Source organism: Schistocerca americana, chromosome X (genome assembly GCF_021461395.2).
Source record: "Schistocerca americana isolate TAMUIC-IGC-003095 chromosome X, iqSchAmer2.1, whole genome shotgun sequence".
In the NCBI taxonomy this organism is placed as follows: Eukaryota; Metazoa; Arthropoda; class Insecta; order Orthoptera; family Acrididae; genus Schistocerca; species Schistocerca americana.
The window spans coordinates 887,785,681-887,809,783 of record NC_060130.1 but is presented as its reverse complement, the minus strand read 5'-3'; the positions used below and the strand labels follow the sequence as shown (position 1 = coordinate 887,809,783).

Sequence of the window (24,103 nt, the reverse complement as noted above, 5' to 3'; positions counted from 1 at the left end):
AGCATGATAATGCACGACCACATGTTGGAGGTCCTGTAAGTGCCTTTCTGGAAGCATAAAATGTTCGAGTGCTGCCCTGGCCAGCACATTCTTTAGATCTCTCATTAACTGAAAACGTCTGGTTAATGGCGGCCGAGCAACTGGCTTGTCACAGTACGCCAGTTACTACTCTTGATGAACCGTGGTATCGTGTTGAAGCTGTATGGGCAGCTGTACCTGTACACACCATCCAAGCTCTGTCTGACTCAATGCCCAGGCGTATCAAGGCCGTTATCACGGCCAGAGGTGGTTGTTCTGGGTACTGATTTCTCAGGATCTATGCACCCAAATTGCGTGCAAATGTAGTCACATGTCAGTTCTAGTATAATATATTTGTCCAATGAATACCCTTTTATCATCTGCATTTCTTCTTGGTGTAGCAATTTTAATGGCCAGTAGTGCAGTTATTGTGGAAGTCGCCCACACAGGTGCCGATATTGGTGCCGGTATGCAGCAGCCATTAGAGGCTCGATAATCTGGTTACATGTTGCAGGAGGAGATGGCAAAGGCGGCCGGGTACGCCGTGGAGGCTCACGAAGTGCGCACCGCGGACGGGTATGTAGTGAGGCTGGACCGGCTGGTCGGTGGGCGCCCTGGCGGGCAGCCGGCGCTGCTGCTGCACGGACTCTTCTGCGCCTCTGACCTCTGGCTGCTAAGGGGGCCCGGCGCCGCGCTCGGTACGTATGAAGCCAAGGGAGGGCTGAACTTTGTGCTCGCAGTTTATACACTAATGAGGCAAAGAAACTGGTACACCCGCCTAATATAGTGTAGGGCCCCCGCGAACATGCAGAAGTGCCGCAACACGACGTGGCATGGACTCGACTAATATCTGCAGTAGTGCTGGAGCGAATTGACACCATGGTCTTCCGAAGCAAGAGTGATTTCAGGTGTGCCGGAGGGGAGTGTCGTAGGACCGTTTCTATTCACAATATACATGAATGACCTTGTGGACAACATCGGAAGTTCACTGAGGCTTTTTGTGGATGATGCTGTAGTATATCGAGAGGTTGTAACAATGAAAAATCCGGGAGGATCTGCAACGAATTGACGCGTGGTGCAGGGAATGGCAATTGAATCTCAATGTAGACAAGTGTAATATGTTGCGAATACATAGAGAGAAAGATCCCTTATCATTTAGCTACAATATAGCAAGTCAGCAACTGGAAGCAGTTAATTCCATAAATTATCTGGGAGTAGGCATTAGGAGTGATTTAAAATGGAATGATCATATAAAGTTGATCGTCGGTAAAGCAGATGGCACACTGAGATTCATTGGAAGAATCCTAAGGAAATTGAATCCGAAAACAACGGAAGTAGGTTACAGTACACTTGTTCGCCCACTCCTTGAATATTGCTCACCAGTGTGGGACCCGCACCAGATAGGGTTGATAGAAGAGATAGAAAAGGTCGAACGGAGAGCAGCGCGCTTCGTTACAGGATCATTCAGTAATCGCGAAAGCGTTATGGAGACGGTAAATAAACTCCAGTGGAAGACTGCAGGAGAGACGCTCAGTAGCTCGGTACGGGCTTTTGTTGCAGTTTCGAGAAAATACCTTCACCGAGGAGTCAAGCACTATATTGCCCCCTCCTACGTATATCTCGCGAAGAGACCATAAGGATAAAATCAGAGAGATTAGAGCCCACACAGAGGCATATCGACAATCTTTCTTTTCACGAACAGTACGAGACTGGAATAGAGGGGAGAACCGATAGAGGTACTCAAAGTACCCTCCGCCACACACCGTCAGGTGCCTTGAGGAGTATGGATGTAGATGTAGATGTAGATGTACCTGAATCCTGCAGGGCTGTCCATAAATCCGTAAGAGTACGAGGGAGTGGAGATCTCTTCTGAACAGCACGTTGCAAGGCATCCCTGATATGCTCAATAATCTTCATGTCTGGGGAGTTTGGTGGCCAGCGGAAGTGTTTAAAATCAGAAGAGTGTTCCTGTAGCCACTCTGTAGCAATCCTGGACGTGTGGATGGTGGCATTGACCTGCTGGAATTGCTCAAGTCCGTCGGGATGCACATTGGACACGAATGGATGCAGGTGATTAGACAGCATGCTTACGTAACTGTCACCTGTCAGAGTCGTGTCTAGACGTATCAGGAGTCCCCTATCACTCCATCTGCACGTGCCCCACACCTTTAGGGTCCATGGAATTGTGACGTTGTCTCCATACCCGAACACGTCCATCCGCTCGATACAATTCGAAACGAGACTCGTCCGACGACGGAACATGTTTCCAGTCATCAACAATCCAATGTTGGTGTTGATGGGCCAGGCGAGGCGTAAAGCTTCGTGTCGTGCAGTCATCAAGGGTACACGAGTGGGCTTTCAGCTCCAAAAGTCGACATCGATGATGTTTCGTTGAATGGTTCGCACGCTGACACTTGCTGCTGCTAAGGGGATATGGCATTGACATCTGCAGCAATTTGCGGAAGGGTTGTACTTCTGTCACGTTGAACGATTCTATTCAGTCGTCGTTGGTCCCGTTCTTGCAGGATCTTTTTGCGACCGCAGCGATGTCGGAGATTTGATGTTGTACTGGATTCCTGATATTCTCGGTACACTCGTGTAATAGAAAGATTCATTTAATAACGCACTACTGAGGTTGAGAGTGCCTGTAAACGGTTTCAGAGAAAACGGTAAGCGACCGAAAAATACCGAGTAGATGACGACAAGCCGAACACAAATCCGAAAGGACAAAGCAGAGAGGAATTCAATGCATTAGGCCTAGAATCGTTAACAGCGTACGAACAAAACCTGAATGGCAAACCGAGAGGAGGAACTGAGAACAAGTGTGTCACTGTGTGTGGATAGTAACGTCAGGCAAAAGGACAGTTTCAGATATGCAAATAAAACTGACCTGGAAACGCGCGCTCACTTGCCTCGCTTCCTACGCCCTCAGAGGGTCCTTCCACCTTACGCGGTGTCCACGCCGACCACGGCTCCCACGCTACGCTCGAGAAATTACACAGCTCCGAACGGCCATCATCCATCTCGATATCGATGACAGAATCCGGAGACGATACTAAAACTGCCTTTCCCGAACGTAGCTGGAAACGACAGAAAGATATATCAGTCCACTACATTTTTTTTTGTTTTCATACCCGCAGTCTGTAGATCTCTGTTTATCATCTTAGAGCTAGGTGAAATATTGGCAACAGTGAGCGTTAAATTCGATTTTATAACGCATAAATTATGAAGTAATGATAGTCTGTCGCTATTATGGTACTTAAAATAACTGCATGACACAGGTACTTCTCAAACTTTTGGACAAATTCTTTTCAGTTTATGTATTTAGCTGAACTGTAATTTCTTGGAAGTTTTTGTGAAACAATCTAGTAAGCACTGATGTAAGCACTTTAAATAAAATGTTATAATGCGATGTTAATATATTGTTACTATTGTTAAAATATTAAGCATCTGTAGGTCGTTAAAAGTAACACCCACCCAAAACTGAACCTTAGATCCGCGCCTAAGGGAACCAGGCTCTGAGCACTATGGGACTTAACATCTGAGGTCATCAGTCCCCTAGAACTTAGAACTCCTTAAACCTAACTAACCTAAGGACATCACACACATCCATGCCCGAGGCAGGATTCGAACCTGCGCCGTAGCAGTTGCGCGGCTCCGGACTGAGCGCCTAGAACCGCGAGACCACCGCGGCCGGCAGGGAACCAGTGTAGCGGTTTCAGCACCAACTAAGTCAGCAAACGCGAGCTCTAAATGACAATATAAGTGCCAAGCGACTTCAAGGTGTGCAATACTTTACACATAGTGGACCATTTTGGGCGAGCGTGGAAGGTGACAGTGCTGCACCAAGCCAGGCAGAAGTAAAATGAAGAAAGAAGCTTCATCGAGTTGCTGACTGCATAACATAGACCGACATTATGCTTTCTGAAAGTAATTATTTTCTTAACGATGTCAAATTCTAAATTGTGAGCGAGTGGAAAGGTAGCTTTGAAAATAACGTTCGGAATCTAAAGCTTCAGAAGCCCGCGTATAAGAGCGAAGGAAAGATAGAGTGTGCTGTAAAAGTCGTAACTGTTGGCAAAAAAGTCAGGATTAATAATTAAACTTTGGAATTAAATAACTTTTCACAGCCAGAAATGGTCATAACAAATTTCGCAGCGATATTTCAGTTGATACAGGAAATATTGAGGAAGAAGTAGGCTTTTGCTGAAACTCTAATGTAGAACCTGAATAGAATGTACAAAGATAAAGAATATTTAGACTCTAAACGAGTCGATGACAGGGTAGGTTGTCCAGTGGTAAGTCCCAGAGTAAAGTCATAGCTTATTAGCGAAATAACTTCAGATGCAGAAAGGGTTGGATTGTATCACACCCAAGTGACCGAAAGAAGAAAAGGCCGAAAAAAATTCGGCTCTTGAAGTAACTAGTGTACAGACACAAAAATTTATATGTAATTGCAAAATCCTGTGGACTGTATAGAAAAAATATGCGATGTACCAGAATATCCAAATGCAGCAGGGTGAATAAAAAAAGAGAGTTATAGCTGCTGTACCCCCTAGACGGAAAATAGTGTTTCCTCAGCCATCTGCACGCAACCTATGGAATGATGAGCCAAGGCATTATGACTATGGTCTACTGTGACACTGAATGCCTCCTGGCAGACCAGAGAAGAATGGCGGCGAGTGTTCACCAAAGACAAAGTAATCGTCAGGAATGCCCCAGGGAAGTGTGATAGGACCGCTGTTGTTCTCTGCATACGTAAATGATTTGGCGGACGGGGTGGGCAGCAATCTGCGGCTGTTTGCTCATGATGCTGTGGTGTACGGTAACCTGTCGAAGTTGAGTGATTGTAGGAACATATAAGATGATTTAGACAAAATTTTTAGTTGCTGTGTTGAATGGCAGCTAGCTCTGAATGTGAGAAAATATAAATTAATATGAATGAGTACGAAAAACAAACCAGTAATTTTCGGATACAGCGTTTGCAGGGTACTGCTTGTTACAATGACGTCTTTTAAACATCTGGACGTTACGTTGCAAAGCGATATAAAAAGGAACGAGCGTATGAGGAGTGTGGTAGGGAAGGCGAATGGTCGGCTGCGGTTCATTGGGAGGATTTTTAGGAAAGTGTAGTTCATCTGTAAAGAAGACCGCATATAGGACACTGGTGCGACCTCTTCTTGAATACTGCTCCAGTGTTTGGGATCCATACCAGGTCTGATTGAAGGAGTACACCTAAGCAATTCAGAGGCGGGCTGCTAAATTTGTTACCTTTAGGTTAGAACAACACGTAACGAGAACTCAAATTAAGATCTCTGGAGGGGATTTTGGAGGAACACTATTGAGAAAATTTAGAGAAGAAATGGTTCAAATGGCTCTGAGCACTATGGGACTCAACTGCTGAGGTCATTAGTCCCCTAGAACTTAGAACTAGTTAAACCTAACTAACCTAAGGACATCACAAACATCCATGCCCGAGGCAGGATTCGAACCTGCGACCGTAACGGTCTTGCGGTTCCAGACTGCAGCGCCTTTAACCGCACGGCCACTTCGGCCGGCAAAATTTAGAGAACCGGCAGCTGAAGCTGACTGCCGAATGATTCTACTGCCACCAACATACATTCCGCGCAAGGACCACGAAGATAAAATTCAAGAAATTAGGGCTCATAGACAGTCGTTTTTCCCTCGCTCTGTTTGTTAGTGAAACATGCAAGGAAGTAGCGCTACAGGGTACCCTCAGCCACCCACCGTATGGTGGCTTGCGCTGTATCTACAGGGTGACAATTATTGAACTATATGAAATAAAATCGTCATAACTTCTGAACAGTTTTCGTTAGGGCCTCCATCTGTGCGGTTGGCCGCGGGGTATGATAGTAATTAGTACGCGCATGCGCCTTTGGTTTAGCAACGAAGCCCTCTTTCATTTGGATGGGTCCATAAATAAACAAAATTGGCCCATTTGGGGGCCCGAGAATCCACACTTCGTGATAGAGAATTCTCTTCACCCTCAATGGGTGACTGTGTGGTCTGCAATGTCCAGTCACGGAATAATCGGCCCGATATTCCTTGATGTCATGGTGACTACCGAGCGGTACGTGAAGGTTTTGGAAGATGATTTCATCCCAATTATCTAAAGTGACCATTATTTCGACAAGATGTGGTTCATGCAAGCCGGAGCTCGATCCCATCGAAGCAGGAGACTGTTTAATGTCCTGGAGGAGCACTTTGGGGACCGCATTCTGGCTCTCGGCTACCCAGAGGCCATTGGCATGGGCCTCGATTGGCCACCATATTCTGCAGATCTGAACACATGCGACTCCTTTTCGTGGGGCTATATTAAAGGCAAGGTGTACAGCCATAACCCCAAAACCATTTCTGAGCCGAAAACAGCCATTCAGGAGGTCATAGACACCATCGATGTTTCGACACTTCGGTGGGTCATGCAGAATTTCGCTATTCGTCTGCGCCACATCATTGCCAATGACGGCAGACATACCGAACGTGTCATAACCTAAATCGGAATATCGGTAGTCACGTTTACATGTTCAATAACGGGTGTGCACACCTTAGTTTGTAACTAATATACGTTTCTTTTCATATAGTTCAATAATAGTCACCGTGTTTGTAGATGTGGAATCATTCTACAGATATCACGATTCGAAAATATGGAAATCCAGTGCCATAAGGAACTCCGAAATAGGACTGATCGTTATGGTCCAGCGGCTGCGAACGAACATCTAGGAAACGGCATAGCTAGACGGCTGTTCGCATGCTACAGTCGTGAGCGCACATGGAAGTTGTTAAAGGACGATGAGTAGGCGGCGAGATGTAGCCAGGATTTTGTGAAAAAGGGGGGGGAGTTCGATTTGTTAAAGGAGGACTTAAAAAGGCTCGTGTTTTTCGTTTTACTCTGAAAACACATTTATTTCAAATGGTTCAAATGGCACTATGGGACTTAACATCTGAGGTCATCAGGTCACTAGACTTAGAACCACTTAAACCGAACTAACCTAAGGACATCACACACATCCATGCCCGAGGTAGGATTCGAAGCTGCGACCGTAGAAGCAGCGCACTTCCGGACTGAAGCGCCTAGAACCGCTCGTCCACATTGGCCGGCCACACTTATTTATTTATTAATTTTATGTACATAACTTGCTTTCGTGAGACTTTCATACAAATAGAATTTGGTCAAGAAAATTAAGCAAGAAAAGCTTTCTTAAAAAAAGGGATACCCAAATGCGCAATTAAATACGCTGGAGAGTCAAAGAAACTGGTAAACCTGCCTAATATCGTGTAGGGCCCCCGCAAGCACGCAGATGTGCCGCAACATGACGTGGCATGGACTCGACTAATGTCTGAAGTAGTGCTGGAGGGAATTGACACCATTAATCCTGCAGGGCTGTCCATAACTCCGTAAGAGTACGAGGGGCTGGAGATCTCTTCTGAGCAGCACGTTGCAAGGAATCACAGATATGCTCAATAATGTTCATGTCTGGGGAGTTCAGGGGCCAGCGGAAATATTTAAATTCAGAAGAGTGTACCTGGAGCCACTCTGTAACAATTCTGGACGTGTAGGATGTAGCATTGTCCTGCTTCAACTGTCCAAGTCCGTCGAAATCCACAGTGGACATGAATACATGCAGGTGATCAGACAGGCTGCTTATGTATGTGTCACCTGTCAGAGTCGTATCTAGATGTATCAGGGGTCCCATATCACTCCAACTGCACGTGCCCCACACCTTTATAGAGCCTCCACCAGCTAGAACAGTCCCCTGCTGACATGAAGGGTCCATGGATTCATGAGGTTGTCTCCACACTCGTAGACGTCCATCCGCTCCATACAATTTGAAACGAGACTCGACCGACCAGACAACATGTTTCCAGTCATCAACAATCGAATGTCGATGGTGACGGGCCCAGGCGAGGCGTAAAGCTTTGCGTCGTGCAGTCATCGAGGGTACAAAAGTGGGCCTTTGGCTCCGAAAGCCCATATCGATGATGTCTCGTTGAATGGGTCCCACGCTTACACTGGTTATAGCCCAGCATTGAAATCTGCAGCAATTTGTGGAAGGGCTGCTCTTCTGTCACGTTGAACGATTCTCTTCAGTTGTTGTTGATACCATTCTTGCAGGATCTTTTTCCGGCCGCAGTGATGTCGGAGTTTTAATGTTTTGCCGAATTCCTGATATTCATGGCACACTTCATCGCTACCTCGGAGATGCTGTGTGCCATTGCTCGTACGCCGACTGTAATACCACGTTCAAACTCACTTAAATGTTGATAACCTGCCATTGTAGCAGCAGTAACCGATCTAACAATTGCTCCAGGCACTTGGTGTCTTATATAGGTGTTGCCGACTGCAGCGTCGTATTCTGCCCATATATATATATATATATATATATATATATATATATATATATATATATATATACTCCTGGAAATGGAAAAAAGAACACATTGACACCGGTGTGTCAGACCCACCATACTTGCTCCGGACACTGCGAGAGTGCTGTACAAGCAATGATCACACGACGGCACAGCGGACACACCAGGAACCGCGGTGTTGGCCGTCGAATGGCGCTAGCTGCGTGCACCGCCGCCGTCAGTGTCAGCCAGTTTGCCGTGGCATACGGAGCTCAATCGCAGTCTTTAACACTGGTAGCATGCCGCGACAGCGTGGACGTGAACAGTATGTGCAGTTGACGGACTTTGAGCGAGGGCGTATAGTGGGCATGCGGGAGGCCGGGTGGACGTACCGCCGAATTGCTCAACACGTGGGGCGTGAGGTCTCCACAGTACATCGATATTGTCGCCAGTGGTCGGCGGAAGGTGCACGTGCCCGTCGACCTGGGACCGGACCGCAGCGACGCACGGATGCACGCCAAGACCGTAGGATCCTACGCAGTGCCGTAGGGGACCGCACCGCCACTTCCCAGCAAATTAGGGACACTGTTGCTCCTGGGGTATCGGCGAGGACCATTCGCAACCGTCTCCATGAAGCTGGGCTACGGTCCCGCACACCGTTAGGCCGTCTTCCGCTCACGCCCCAACATCGTGCAGCCCGCCTCCAGTGGTGTCGCGACAGGCGTGAATGGAGGGACGAATGGGGACGTGTCGTCTTCAGCGATGAGAGTCGCTTCTGCCTTGGTGCCAATGATGGTCGTATGCGTGTTTGGCGCCGTGCAGGTGAGCGCCACAATCAGGACTGCATACGACCGAGGCACACAGGGCCAACACCCGGCATCATGGTGTGGGGAGCGATCTCCTACACTGGCCGTACACCACTGGTGATCGTCGAGGTGACACTGAATAGTGCACGGTACATCCAAACCGTCATCGAACCCATCGTTCTACCATTCCTAGACCGGCAAGGGAACTTGCTGTTCCAACAGGACAATGCACGTCCGCATGTATCCTGTGCCACCCAACGTGCTCTAGAAGGTGTAAGTCAACTACCCTGGCCAGCAAGATCTCCGGATCTGTCCCCCATTGAGTATGTTCGGGACTGGATGAAGCGTCGTCTCACGTGGTCTGCACGTCCAGCACGAACGCTGGTCCAACTGAGGCGCCAGGTGGAAATGGCATGGCAAGCCGTTCCACAGGACTACATCCAGCATCTCTACGATCGTCTCCATGGGAGAATAGCAGCCCGCATTGCTGCGAAAGGTGGATATACACTGTACTAGTGCCGACATTGTGCATGCCCTGTTGCCTGTGTCTATGTGCCTGTGGTTCTGTCAGTGTGATCATGTGATGTATCTGACCCCAGGAATGTGTCAATAAAGTTTCCCCTTCCTGGGACAATGAATTCACGGTGTTCTTATTTCAATTTCCAGGAGTGTATATATATTTGAATACGCATGCCTATACCAGTTTCTTTGGCACTTCAGTGTATATCTTTATTTGGCAATATTGTTAACTTCACTCTATTGCCAAACGACGTAAAATTCCAATATAATGTATTGTCTCTTTTGTTAACAAACACAGCTCAATCTTCTAATATAAGTTTCACTATTGAAGAGCACGAGAATGTTAACGTTGGCTTAAATAACTTATAGAGTTAAATGGGTTCAAATCTCTTTTCATAACAGCTGTATTTCTCCTACTAAATATTTACGACTTATCTGAAACCAAGTTAGAATTTTTCCAGCACATAGAAACATCCCAGGTTTCTCAATTCTGACTCAAATTTTATTAAAGGACCTTTTCACTAAAATTCTTCAGTTTTCTTAGCTGTCAAAATCTCAATAGTCAGCTTAAAACTATAGCAACCAAATTTATTTATTAAACGAACGTAATGCTCAGATACTATGAGCTACAGTTTTGGGATCTCAAAATTGCTTCACGCATTTATTTCAACTAGACTTCTAATGTATGCGTTCTATACAGTCTTTGTTCCTAATAAACTCCTCTGTGATGTGCAACATACGCTGTCGTTTATATGACGTTTATTTACAAATTCGTTAGGAATGTGACTTTTGAACTCATTGTTCCAAAGAATACCTTTTTTCACAGTAGAACGTCGCTCTTTTAGTAAAATTTGAAGACATATCGCCGTTCCACAAGTGAATTAACTTCATGGACAGATACATAGTACAAAATGACAATCGATAGCCGCCTTCTAATGTAAATATGTGATTTAGTGCCGGGAGTCTGGAGAGATGTTAAGCTCGCCTTTGATGCAGCTCTTTTCATTTAAGCAGAGAGGCTGCATCTTTATGGGAATTGGAACCTCTCAGGAAAGAAAGGACTTCAGAAAGAATTGGCTGTGGCCTATAATAAGGGAACGTTCCCAGCATTTGATAAAATGAATATGGGAAACCACAGGAAATGATTTTCAGTGTTGCCCGTGGATGGATTCGAACCACTTCGCCTCCTGAATCCAGACAAATCTAGGCCCAGATCTACCCTGGTCGGAGGAGAATTTGGAAAAACTGGTTGTTGTCTGTTGTTTTAAAATACACACAACATCAAGAAAGTTTTGCATCACCTCGGTTCCTAGAGTTCCGCGACCTGTAAAGAAAACTGGAATAGAGATCAACATGAACATCATTTCCGCCCTTTTTATTGCTCATGGAAACCACACATTGCATGTTGTACCACCATACAGCAAGACCTTCAGAGGTGTTGGTCCAGACTGCTGTACACACCGGTACCTCTAATATCCAGTAGCACGTCCTCTTGCATTGATGCAAACCTGTATTCGTCCTGGCATACTATCCACAAGTTCATCAAGATTGCTCCAGATTGTCCCACTCCTTAACGGCAATTCGGCGTAGATTCCACGGAGTGGTTCGTGGGTCACGTCGTCCATAAACAGCCTGTTTCAATGTAACCCAGGCATGTTAGATAGGGTTCAAGTCTGGAGAACATGCTGGCCACTCTAGTCAAGCCATGTTATTTTCCTGAAGGAAGTCATTCACGAGATGTACACGATGGGGGCGCGAATTGTCGTCCATGAAGACGAATGCCTCGCCAATATGCTACCGATATGGTTTCACTATCGGTCGGAGGATGGCATTCACGTATCGTACAGCCGTTACGGCGCCTTCCATGACCACCAGCGGCGTACGTCGTTCAGCCTGACCAGATTGCCTCCAAACACGTATCCAACGATTGTCTGGTTGAAGGCATATGCGACACTCATCGGAAGGGAACTTGATGCCAATCCTGAGTGGTCCATTCGGCATGTTGTTGGGCCCAGCTGTACCGCTCTGCATGGTGTCGTAGTTGCAAAGGTGGACCTCGCCATGGAAATCGGGAGTGAAGTTGCGCATCATGCAGTCTATTGCACACAGTCTGAGTCGTAACACGACGTCCTGTGGCTGCACGAAAAGCATTAATCAACATGGTGGCGTTGCTGTCAGGGTTCCTCCGAGCCATAGTCCGTAGGTTGCGGTCATCCACTGGAGTAGTAGCCCTTGGGCGGCCTGAGTGAGGCATGTCATCGACAGTTCCTGTCTCTCTGTATCTGCTCCTTGTCGAACCGCGGTATTGACCGTCTAGGCATGGTTGAACTACAGACAACACGTGCCGTGTACCTCCTTCCTGGTGGAATGACTGGAACTGATCGGCTGTCGGACACCTTCGTCTAATAGGCACTGCTCATGCATGGTCGTTTACATCTTTGGGCGGGTTTAGTGACATCTCTGAACAGTCAAAGGGACTGTCTGTGATACAATATCCAGTCAACGTCTATCTTCAGGAGTTCTGGAAACCGGGGTGATGCAAACTTTTTTTGATGTGTGGACAATAAAATGAGTCACAATAAAAGATGGAATTCTGATATTGCATGTTTCTCCCTTAATTGTGCATGTTTCGTCATTTGATAGTACATGGATGCATGCATATTTTAATATTTAATGTGCAGAGAATTCGTGGCTTCCGTTATTATAGTATTACAAGAGCATAAATATATTTGGAAAGAAAGGGGGGGGGGGTGCAGGGCACAGTCGAGTCAGACATACTGAAGAACTCTTTTAGAGAAGAACGAACTATAGAATGTGCTATCATCACATATTCCTTCCGCTCTTCACGAACGTCTCCCATCGTTCCGTATCGGAACCGGTTTTCATTATTGAGTACTCCCCGGGTGAGCAGGTTGGGTCATATTTTGTCATTTGGGCTAATAATGATAGAATTTTGAGCTCTTTTTTTTTTTTTTAACAAATGCAACCAAGACAGTTTGGACGATATTTTTGTCGTAAATGCGATATTTTGGCGACACAGCCAAAATGTAGTTTTATGCACTGATTTGAATTTAATGTTATTTGTATTGATGTTTACCGCTCCGCTGCCTTGTGAAATATTGAAATATCGCAACTCCAAAGTTCTGCCAGTCTCCAAATAACAACGCCAGTGCTGACATTAAACTGCTGTAGATAGGTAATTGCACTATTATGGTAGTGAGTCCGTGCTTTTAACTTATCGTAACACTAGTGGACGAATCAAAAGAAGTTCTACTTTTCTTTCTCGTTACAAATTTATCCGAAATTAAAAACGAACAGCACACACGCAAAAACAATAAATGGCAGCACATACATTAATAGGCTTTCGCCGAGAGCGCTATCGATAGAACGTTAGCATAAATGTGTCGATGGCCTTGCTGACTATCGGTAGTGCGTATCGTCCTATGATTGAAAATCAAACATATAAAAGTCGATAAAAACTTTCCGTTCGAAGGCCTTACAATTCAGAATCGGTACGTCACGCAGGCAAAATCGCCGTGGGCAATGAGGCAATCATCCCACCGTCGCACCAGGCTGAAGATACCCGTTTCGTAAAACATCGTGTCCTGCTGCGTGATGAAGTCCTTGCTTGAAATGTATAAAAATCAGCATCCTACTGCCAGAACAAGAAAACACATAGAAACAGTGCCACAACACAACATATGGGAAGATACAAGTTCCGACTCTGACACGTATACTGGAACAGATACCGACTAATATTGACACAGAAGTTGTAGAAGGGTCAAACGTATAGTGGCATAGTCATAAGATTGATTGATGCATATCATTTGACATATAATGCAGATTCCCTTTTTTGGCTTACATATCATTTGACGTATTATTTGACATATAATGCAGGTTCCCTCTCTTGTCTCACAACCTTGTTACTTGACTTGCCAGATGGACTAGATTTAGTTGCAATTAACTTAAGTAATTTCACATTTGAATCGTTAGATTCTATATCTCTACGAGACTTAACGTTTGATATTCTAATAAGGATCTTTCTAGTGCATTCAAACTTTGAAGATATATTACGCATATGGAATTCTTATGATTTTACGCATATGGAATTCCTATGATTTCTTCTCCAACGTAATACTGAACCATTTATTGTGTTTATTTACTTCTAGTTTTATTCAATGACTTTCAGCATGTTGTTTGCACTTTGGTAACCTATTGTCTCAAACAATTGTTGGTATTGCAATGATATCTCATCTTCAAATTAACTTTTTAAATTATGCATAGAGGAATTGAGTATGTTCAACTTCTAGCTACCTGAATATTTTTGTATCTATACTTGTCCATGCGAGATTATCATATGTTAGTATTCATATTGTTTTTATTATTTATGCGAAATTTGAAACCTCATTTATAATCTAATGTAGAGAAATCTGTGTTCCACTTTAAGGCACATACACATCCTCTGTACTCTGGAATCGCATGAGTGAGAACTTGGTTTCAGGTGACACCATACATTTCAAAAATTCATTGTCTACATTTATTTTCTTTTGTATGTAGTACAATTTTTTTTAATTATCCTAACTTTGGTAACCTCTTGTCTCTAACCATTGCTGATCTGTAATGCTATCTTATCTCTAAATTAAATCTGTAAAATTTTAAAATTTTGAATAGAGGAATTTTGTTATGTTTAACTTTAGCTACTTGAATACTTCCTGTATCTAAAATTGTCTATGCAAGAATTTGGGCTTCAGTTATTTCTAATAGCTTTGAAACTTTATCTTAAAGTTACATTATCGTATGTATATATTCATACTGCTTTTATGTTTCATGTGAATTTTAATTTCATTGACAATCTCATATAATCTATTTCTGTTAAACCTTAGGGCACATAAACAGCCTTGCATTCTGGAATCGCATGAGTGAGAACTTGGATTTAGTTGACATCATATATTCTAGAAATTTCTCTGCCAATAATTTTGTATAATTATATTGCTTTTATTAATTATGCTGAATTCAAACATCACTTACTGTGTTATATAGTGCACCAACACGCAGAGCAACAACCAGGGCAGAAATATTAGAAATAGGTCCGCCTCCTCGTGGCAGGGACGGGCAACGGAATGGGTGCTTGCCAAGCTAATTTAACTTGTGAGAAGCCATGACGGCTAAGAGACCTACATGCTGCCTGACTTGTTACTTGTCTTAAGTAGCACACGGCCCACCTTAGTAACCCAGGTGGTGGGCTACTCTGTATTGTTTAAACGAAAAAAAAAGTCCGTAACTGCCTGCTGCACATAGGACAGGAATTGTGACCCGCCAAGGCTTTTCTGAAGGGGCCAAGGCGTGATAATCGCATGCGGAGAGATCGGGACTATAGGGCGGGTGCTCGAGTGTCTCCCACTGGAGTTGTCGTAACTTCTGCGTTACGACATTTGCGATATGGGAAAGTGCGTTATCATGAAGTAGAGGCACCCCTTGTCAGTCATTTCAGAACGATGCTTTTCGATACACATTTCCTGTTCCATACACATTCTTCGTTCTCCGCTGCGTGTCTACTAGTCCTTCGGCAGCCTAGAAAAGAAAACCAGCACGTTGGTCCGATTTGGATACATTGGGTAATAACTTCGCCATAGGTAACGTTTCCATGTTTATCACATGCAAGTCGGAAAGACACGAATGCCATAATAATTCCTCACCCACATGTCGGTGCTTACATACCGGCATCGGAGTAGCGCCATGTTGCATATACGCTGCAGTAAGTCCCTCAAACAGAAACTTTTTGCTCGCCTCTTACATCTTTCAATTTCACTCCATAGCAAGTAGTTCATGTGTAATTTCAGTTTAGTGATAAGAGGGGTCTGGACCCCATGGTGTCCCCCCCCCCCCTCTCTCTTTGGCTACGTCCTGTCATACATCATCACAGAACATGAAGGTCGGAGGCGTGCGCGCTCTGTAAAACAGGATAGGTGGCTATCTGAGGCAGATCTGACGACCAAAGCTGGTGTTTACGAGCATACCGTTCAGTGAACATTGTTGAACACGGGGCTTCACGGTGCTCCAGTTTTGACCCAACGATATCGTCAGTTACGACTGTAATATGCGTGAGAACATCGAAACTGGACTGTGAACTCTGGAAGCGTCTTGCTTGATCGAGTGAAACACGTTTATTGTTATCCCAGGTCTGTGGTCTTGTTGGAACTCGTTCAAATGAACGGCTGCTCGAAACGTGGACTGTGCCTCGGACGCAGGCCGGCAGGGGCAGTATTTTGAAAGAAAGGAGGGGGGATGCAGGGCACAGTCGAGTCGGCCATATTGAAGAACTCTTTTAGATGATGGTGTTTGGTTTGTGGGGAGCTCAACTGCACGGTCATCAGCGCCCGTACAAAGTCCCAAATTTTACACAGTCCATTTTCTTTTCACAATCCAGTCTAGTCACTCTAACAAATGATGATGATGAAATGATGAGGACAACACAAACACCCAGTCCACGGGCAGAGAAAATTTCCCGGCCGGGAATCGAACCCTGGACCCCGTCATCCAGAGGCAGCAACGCTAGCCCCTAGGTCACGAGCTGCAGACACTCTTTCAGAAAAGAACGAACTATATAATGTGCTGTCATCACATACCACTTCCATAGCTTATGAGAGAAATTCACCTGGGCTTCCATGGTACCTGTTTAGTACTCAAAGGCACAAGGACAGCTATGGACTACGTGAATATTACTGCGGACCACCTGCATCCCTTTAAGCTAGACCATCATGGGGGACACCGCTTTATGGTAGGCAGTTTTACTGACAGGTGGGAGAGTTTGCATGACTCAGCGACGCTAAGGGCTATGCCAGCGGTAGCATAGCTACTGTCATGGTCACCCAAACCTGACAGGTCTCGACGGAGGGGCCTGACGAAGAGTGTCCCGCAACTTAGGGGAGGGAGGGCTGTGTTTTACCCTACGAGCTCCTCCAGCAGTGGTTGGGTATGGCTAGGGCGACCCCAGTTTTCCTGATCTGGGAACTGGCTGGCGCCGACGTACCTCTTCTACTGTAACTTCTGGGCGTACTTCAGGGACCATCGTTAGGTGCAACAGTGGAACATTGTGCGTTTCAGAGACCAGAGGCCTCAGTCTCACCACCTGGACCATGAGGAAGGTTCATGCCTCTTTAAAAAGAAAAAGACGTCAACCTCGTTTGTGCTACCTGCTGATGAGGTGAATGAGTGTTGAGGTGAATGGGTGCTGAGGTGAAACAGACTCTAGCGGCCAATCTCTGGGTCACATGACTTGCTCAGGGAGATGGGGCTCTGTCTAGATCGACATTTGTTTCCCTAGTGCTTCGTGGGATCGCTATGGAGCGACCTCAGTTCCAATCTTCTCCTGACAGGAAGGGTGTACTGTCAGGGAGTACCTACACCCACGCAACAAAGAGAGCTCAGTTGGCGAGTCCACCTGAAAAAAAAGTTTCAGAATTATACTAACAGGGCAGTAGTTTGCCGTAACACTTTCATTGTAATCAAGAGAGTAGGGTAACCTTTAATCTCCCCTTTCTGTATTCACAAGGCATTGGAAGGTATTGCTGGTTCTTTAAAAAGTGTTGAACAACTTCGTTATGGAGGACTTCTAATTGAAACTACCATGTCGGACCAAGTATTTAAGCTTCTGGGATGGAAGGGCTTAGGTGACTATCATGTTGCGGCCGGTTGCATAGCACCCTTAACTTATGTGAAGGCATGGTTGCCTGCTACAATATAATGGAGATGAACCCTGAGAAGTTGCGAGAAGAATGGAAAAATATTGGAGTATGGAAGGGCAGAACTATATGCGAGGAGTCAGTGGTACATTGGAAAAAACTGCAACGTTTATTCTAAAGTTCAATCCTCCGGAATTACCATGAAAATATTTTTGCAGGCTATATCTGTCGTAAGGTTCGATCTTCGTTCCCAACCCAGTGCTGTGCTTCAAATATCAAAGATTTGGTCATCCCATTATCGCCTGTAAAGCAAGGGCTACGTTTGGGAACTGTGGAGGCCCAGCTCACGAATCGGCCAATTCTTGTACACTTCCTCCAAAATGTATAAAATGCTCTGGAGATCACCCAGTATGGAGCAGGAAGTGTGGGGTTTATAAGGAGGAAAAGAAAATTCAGGAGTTGAAACTTACGAGATATATACCCTACGGTGAAGCTAAACAAGCTTTCAAAGCTATGCAACCTTTAGTGTTCGCTATTTCTTTTGTATCGGGCCTTAAGAAGCCAGTTGCCTAGTGTGACGCGTTCACACAAATGCAGACCAAAGATTCAAGTACGAGTAAATGTTCTGGTAAGCCTATCTGTGACCGAAAAGCTGAATTTGAACCCGAAATCATTCGGAAGCTGTCAACAGTGGACTCGGAACCTTAGCCACATGCTACTGCACACCATCAGAAACTGACTAAGCCATTCTCTCAATCCGTTCAAGCTACTGTTCACACAAGTAATTGGTCGAATTCAAAGAAAGTGGCTGCATAGCTATTGGATCGGCGGGCACTCTCCCTTTCCAAAGGTGATTTTACCGTTGCGAGGACACTGATATTCACGTGGAGGAACCGCAGAGCTGAGCTCCGTCCCACGCTCTCCCTGACCTCGCGGGTGAATTACCACTGCCGAGAGGGAAGGGCAGGGGCAACCATAGCTAATCAATGGTTCTCATAGGGGCTTCCCTATTGCAGTGGAGCCGTTCGCACTTGGAAGAATTACAGCTCTTGATCCAGGAGAGACCGTTTTGCATCTGCTAACAAGAAACTTATTTTAAAGTCGCCGAAACACTTGCATTAAGAGGCAGTCATTGCCACAGGAAGGTCGAAAGTTTTTGCTCCCCAGTTACTGCAGACTCATTTCAGTGGGAAATGGGCACAGATTTGTATTCCAGTGACCTCGTTTCAGTGTAGATTCATCTGCTGACTCGAACGGTGGTCGCCAAAAGAACGCAAAGAATGATGATTCAAAGGGTAAGTTGGTTGCAATACAGTGATAGTCGTTTGCTCGTACACGTAGGCCAGGTGAGCCCTCTCTCATAGAATGCATTCGTCTAAGACACGTTGGTCCCACCCCAGGCCTTATGGTCTGGGGTGCGATAAGCTACAGCTCTTGTTCACCTTTGGTGGCTCTGGAGGAAACGCTAACCAGCATTCGGTATGTGGAAAATGTTATTAGACGTATTCTTTTGCCGTTCTTACAACAGGAAGGTGATGCGTTGTTGCAACACGATAATGCTCGCCCCCAAACTGCCCATGAAAGTCAATGTACACTGCAAGACGTGCAGTAATTTCCCTGGTCAGCACAATCTCTGGACTTGTCTATAATCTTACAGAACGACATGAACAGGTCAAGCGGATGTGGCGTAACTTATCCGAGGACAGTATTCTCCATCTGTATGATCACTTGGATGCTGGAGTCAGTGCCTGTATTGCCGACTGTGGAGGATACACCAAGTACTAATATAGTTATTTCAGCATGAGTTGATACCTGGTTCATGCTAAATGATCCAGAATACATGTAACAGATGGAAACTGTGTTTGAGGAACTGGCTTTATCCTGTTGTAAAAACGCATACTCAATTTATTCTATTTTATGGGTGCATGTGTCGAATTCTCACGGAGCCCACACTGCCTGGAATAGGTTTAACATAGGATTCACAAATGGATCCATCTGGGATTACGTCCAATGATGGATCTACCCACGTTACATCTGGGTACGGTTCAGAGGTGGATCCACCCACATTACATCTGGGGCGACATCTGGAGGCGGATCCACCAGCATTAGGTCTAGGATAGGATCTGGCGGCTCCCACAAGAAACTGTCACATGCACACACAAAATAGCTGAGTTGGGCTAATTACGTTTACAATAGCATAAGGTCAGTTGTTCAAACATTAATTCGGTTTTTCCTCACAGACACAAAGTTTCTTGGGGCAACTGACTGACGTTTTGTTGAGGTTCCACAAGAGTATATTCTTTATTCAGAATGTATTTGTTCAAATGCCAACAGCATCACATCTCCACGGGTGTTGTGTTCCGGAAAACATAAGCAAGTTTCTAAAGACACTTTAGGGCACTCATTGTCATCATTTTACCATTGAAGTATTTATGATCCTTCCCCAGTGTGGCTATAATTCAATAAAATATTTGACAATACCAGTTGTTATAAAAGTGTAATGGAACAATGTTTGTTATTAAGTGTTGCTTGAACTATCACACAACCATTAAAATCATTCTCAAAGTGTAGAAAACTTAAGTTTCCCCGAAATCTTATCCAGTAAACTGGTTGCTGTTGCAGGGTACCTACTTGCAGATGACGGCTACGACGTGTGGCTGATGAACTTCAGAGGAAACAGATACAGTGCTAGACACACAACTCTGAATACTACGGATCCCTCATTCTGGAAATTCAGGTGCAATTTTTTTTCACACTATTTTCTTTAATACACTCAAATTGTATGTACCGATTAAGATATTCAAAGGTAACAAAGATATCCTGTGGTTTGTAGCAGAACACGTGCACTCAAATTGTATACTGTAGATGGATGTGAATGGGCTCTTTTGAGATGGGTTAGATTCAAGTAGCTCTGATTTTGTTACCTATGAAGTATACTGTTACCAAATAGGTAGGCATTCTTGCCACGCTTAATAGATGTGTCGAACTCTCATCGACTTACTAAGAATCAGGAGACAAGCTCCAGCATATGCCCACCAATTGTGAAAGGCTTCGAGCCAGTAATGGGAAAACTAATGCGATAAATTGTATCGAACCAACAGCATAAACGGTAGAAAGCTTAATGTGCATTTATTAACAAATATTTGATTCAAGCGCACCCAAGAATTCTCCCAATATATATAGGCGCTTGAACATTTCCCCCTCCCGGAATATGCCTTCCGGAGATCTCTTCTAAACAACACATTGCAAGGCATCCCAGATATTTTCAATTCACTCTGTAGAATTCTGGACGTGTGTGGTGTCGCAATGTCCTGCTGGAATTGCCCAAGTCCGTCGGAATGCACAATGACATGAATGAATGCAGGTGATCAGACAGGATGCTTACGTACGTGTCACCTGTCAGAGTCGAATCTAGACGTATGAGGAGTCGCATATCACTCCAGCTGCACACGCCCCACACCATTACAGAGCCTCCACCAGCTTGCGCAGTCCCCTGATGACATGCAGGGTCCATGGATTTATGAGGTTGTCTCCATACCCGTACACATCCATCCGCTCGATACAATTTGAAACGAGACTCGTCCGATCAGGCAACATGTTTCCAGTCATCAACAGTCCAATGTCGGTGTTGACGGGCCCAGGCAAGGCGTAAAGCTATGAGTCGTGCAGTCATCAAGGACACGCGAGTGGGCCGTCACCTCCGAAAGCCCATATCGATTATGTTTCGCTGACACTTGCTGGTGGCCCAGCATTGAAATCTGCAGCAGTTTGTGGAAGGGTTGCGCTTCTGTCACGTTGAACGATTCTCTTCAGTCGTCATTGGTCCCGTAAAATGGTCGTACTGGAAAATCCCCAGTTCATCGCTACCTCGGAGATCCTGCGTCCCATCGCTCTTGCGCCGACTATAACACCACGTTGAAGGACACTGAAATCTTGATAACCTGCCATAGTAGCAGCAGTAACCGATCTAACAACTGCGCTAGACACTTGTCTTATATAGGCGTTGCCGATCGCAGCTCCGTATTCTGCCTTTTTACAAATCTCTGTATTTGAATACGCATGCTTTTACCAGTTTGTTTGGAGCCTCAGTGTGTTATTACCTAGTATTGTTCCGCACCTGCTACTCAACAGCAGCTACCCTTTCCACTCGCTCGAGATACTCTATAAAACTATCCACGTTATTTCTAGGTGCGGAAATGATTCTTTTCTGCCAAAACCAAGGCAGCTTACCTTCTAGTCCCATGATCATCATTACTGGTTTAATTTTTTTTCCGTCAGATGTGACAACCGTGAAACCCACTTTCTAGAGAACTTGATAACTGATTCGTGATCTGGAGTAAACTTTTTACCACTCCAAAATTCTCTCAAACATCGTTTTGTTTGTTGTGTGACCAGTACTCATTACGAAAGGCAGTTTTAAATTCAGAAAGAGTTGTTCATCTAATCATTACGTCAGCTGACCATCGCAAAGTATCTCCTGATATATGACTCCTTATCAAAAAAATTGTCTCATGTTTTGACAATGCATTTGGTAAAGCATCCTTAAAATCATTCCAGGACTCTAACAGGTGAATTTTTTTGTCTGGATCAAAACGTAAAAACTGACGCCATCCGATAAAATCTGCGCCAACTGAAGCAAAATGCTCTACAGTAGTATTAACAAGAGCTACCAGAGGTTACCCTATTTTCTATGTTAGTAATAATAGTATTTAGATTTTCTATTTGTAATTCTACTGCCTCCACTCTGTCAGAAATTTTTTTATCAACTTCCTTATACAGTTTCACGCAATCAGATTTTACTTTCTTAATATCCTTCTGTCAAGCGTTTACTTTATTTGTTACTTCCTCAAACCGATTAGAGCAAAGTTTGCATTCATTGCCCATTCTTTCTGACAACCTCCCTTTCCTAAGATCATCTGTGTCTTTGAAATCTTTACGAACTTTACCAGTTTCGGTTTTGAAAATACTATGCAGTTTGGTAAAAAATGGTTCAAATGGCTCTGAGCACTATGGGACTTAACATCTATGGTCATCAGTCCCCTAGAACTTACAACTACTTAAACCTAACTAACCTAAGGACAGCACACAACACCCAGTCATCACGAGGCAGAGAAAATCCCTGACCCCGCCGGGAATCGAACCCGGGAACCCGGGCGTGGGAAGCGAGAACGCTACCGGCAGTTTAGTAAGCTGTTGCCCTAATTAGACTTGCAGATCATTGTGGTTAGAATCAATTTCATTGTTTAAACTATTCAGTTTTGAGTTCATTTCAACATTTACTTTTTAATTACTACTTAACTGTTTACTACTGGATTCCATCTTGTTGTTCAGTTCTTTATGACAAGATTCAAGTTTTGAAAATAGTAACTGCATCCAGTTTGGTTTCTCTATGTCGCCACTTGGTATTTCAACCGGTGTTAAAGGAGTTTCTAGCAGTTCCTGAATTGGATGAATTTCAGAAATATTTATCTCAGTTACATTATTTGATAACTCTGTAATTACAATTTTTTTGACTTCATCTTCAATTATATCATCATCAGAAATTGGTTCTAATTTCGCAGTAATACTGTTGACAAATCACCTTCAGATTCTGGATTTATTACGAGGGCAGTTCAATAAGTAATGCAACACATTTTTTTTCTGAAACAGGGGTTGTTTTATTCAGCATTGAAATACACCAGGTTATTCCCCAATCTTTTAGCTACACAACACTATTTTTCAACGTAATCTCCATTCAATGCTACGGCCTTACGCCACCTTGAAATGAGGGCCTGTATGCCTGCACGGTACCATTCCACTGGTCGATGTCGGAGCCAACGTCGTACTGCATCAATAACTTCTTCATCATCTGCGTAGTGCCTCCCACGGATTGCGTCCTTCATTGGGCCAAACATATGGAAATCCGACGGTGCGAGGTCGGGGCTGTAGGGTGCATGGGGAAGAACAGTCCATTGAAGTTTAGTGAGCTCCTCTCGGGTGCGAAGACTTGTGTGAGGTCTTGCGTTGTCATGAAGAAGGAGAAGTTCGTTCAGATTTTTGTGCCTACGAACACGCTGAAGTCGTCTCTTCAATTTCTGAAGAGTAGCACAATACACTTCAGAGTTGATCGTTTGACCATGGGGAAGGACATCGAACAGAATAACCCCTTCAGCGTCCCAGAAGACTGTAACCATGACTTTACCGGCTTTAAACTTTTTCTTGGTTGGGGAGTGGGTGTGGCGCCACTCCATTGATTGCCGTTTTGTTTCAGGTTCGAAGTGATGAACCCATGTTTCATCGCCTGTAACAATCTTTGACAAGAAATTGTCACCCTCAGCCACATGACGAGCAAGCAATTCCGCACAGATGGTTCTCCTTTGCTCTTTATGGTGTTCGGTTAGACAACGAGGGACCCAGCGGGAACAAACCTTTGAATATCCCAACTGGTGAACAATTGTGACAGCACTACCAACAGAGATGTCAAGTTGAGCACTGAGTTGTTTGATGGTGATCCGTCAATCATCTCGAACGAGTGTGTTCGCACGCTCCGCCATTGCAGGAGTCACAGCTGTGCACGGCCGGCCCGCACGCGGGAGATCAGACAGTCTTGCTTGACCTTGCGGCGATGATGACACACGCTTTGCCCAACGACTCACTGTGCTTTTGTCCACTGCCAGATCACTGTAGACATTCTGCAAGCGCCTATGAATATCTGAGATGCCCTGGTTTTCC

General features: G+C 44.8%; 1 protein-coding gene across 1 annotated transcript in view; it reads left to right on the top strand.

Annotated features, from left to right (window-relative positions):
* Positions 1-523: 523 nt before the first annotated feature.
* Positions 524-24,103, top strand: part of LOC124556373 (lipase 1-like) — a 214,741-nt gene continuing 191,161 nt past the window's right edge. The window contains exons 1-2 of the mRNA XM_047130337.1: positions 524-716; positions 20,015-20,129. Coding sequence (XP_046986293.1) covers positions 524-716; positions 20,015-20,129 — 308 coding nt within the window. The remainder of the gene's footprint in view (positions 717-20,014; positions 20,130-24,103) is intronic.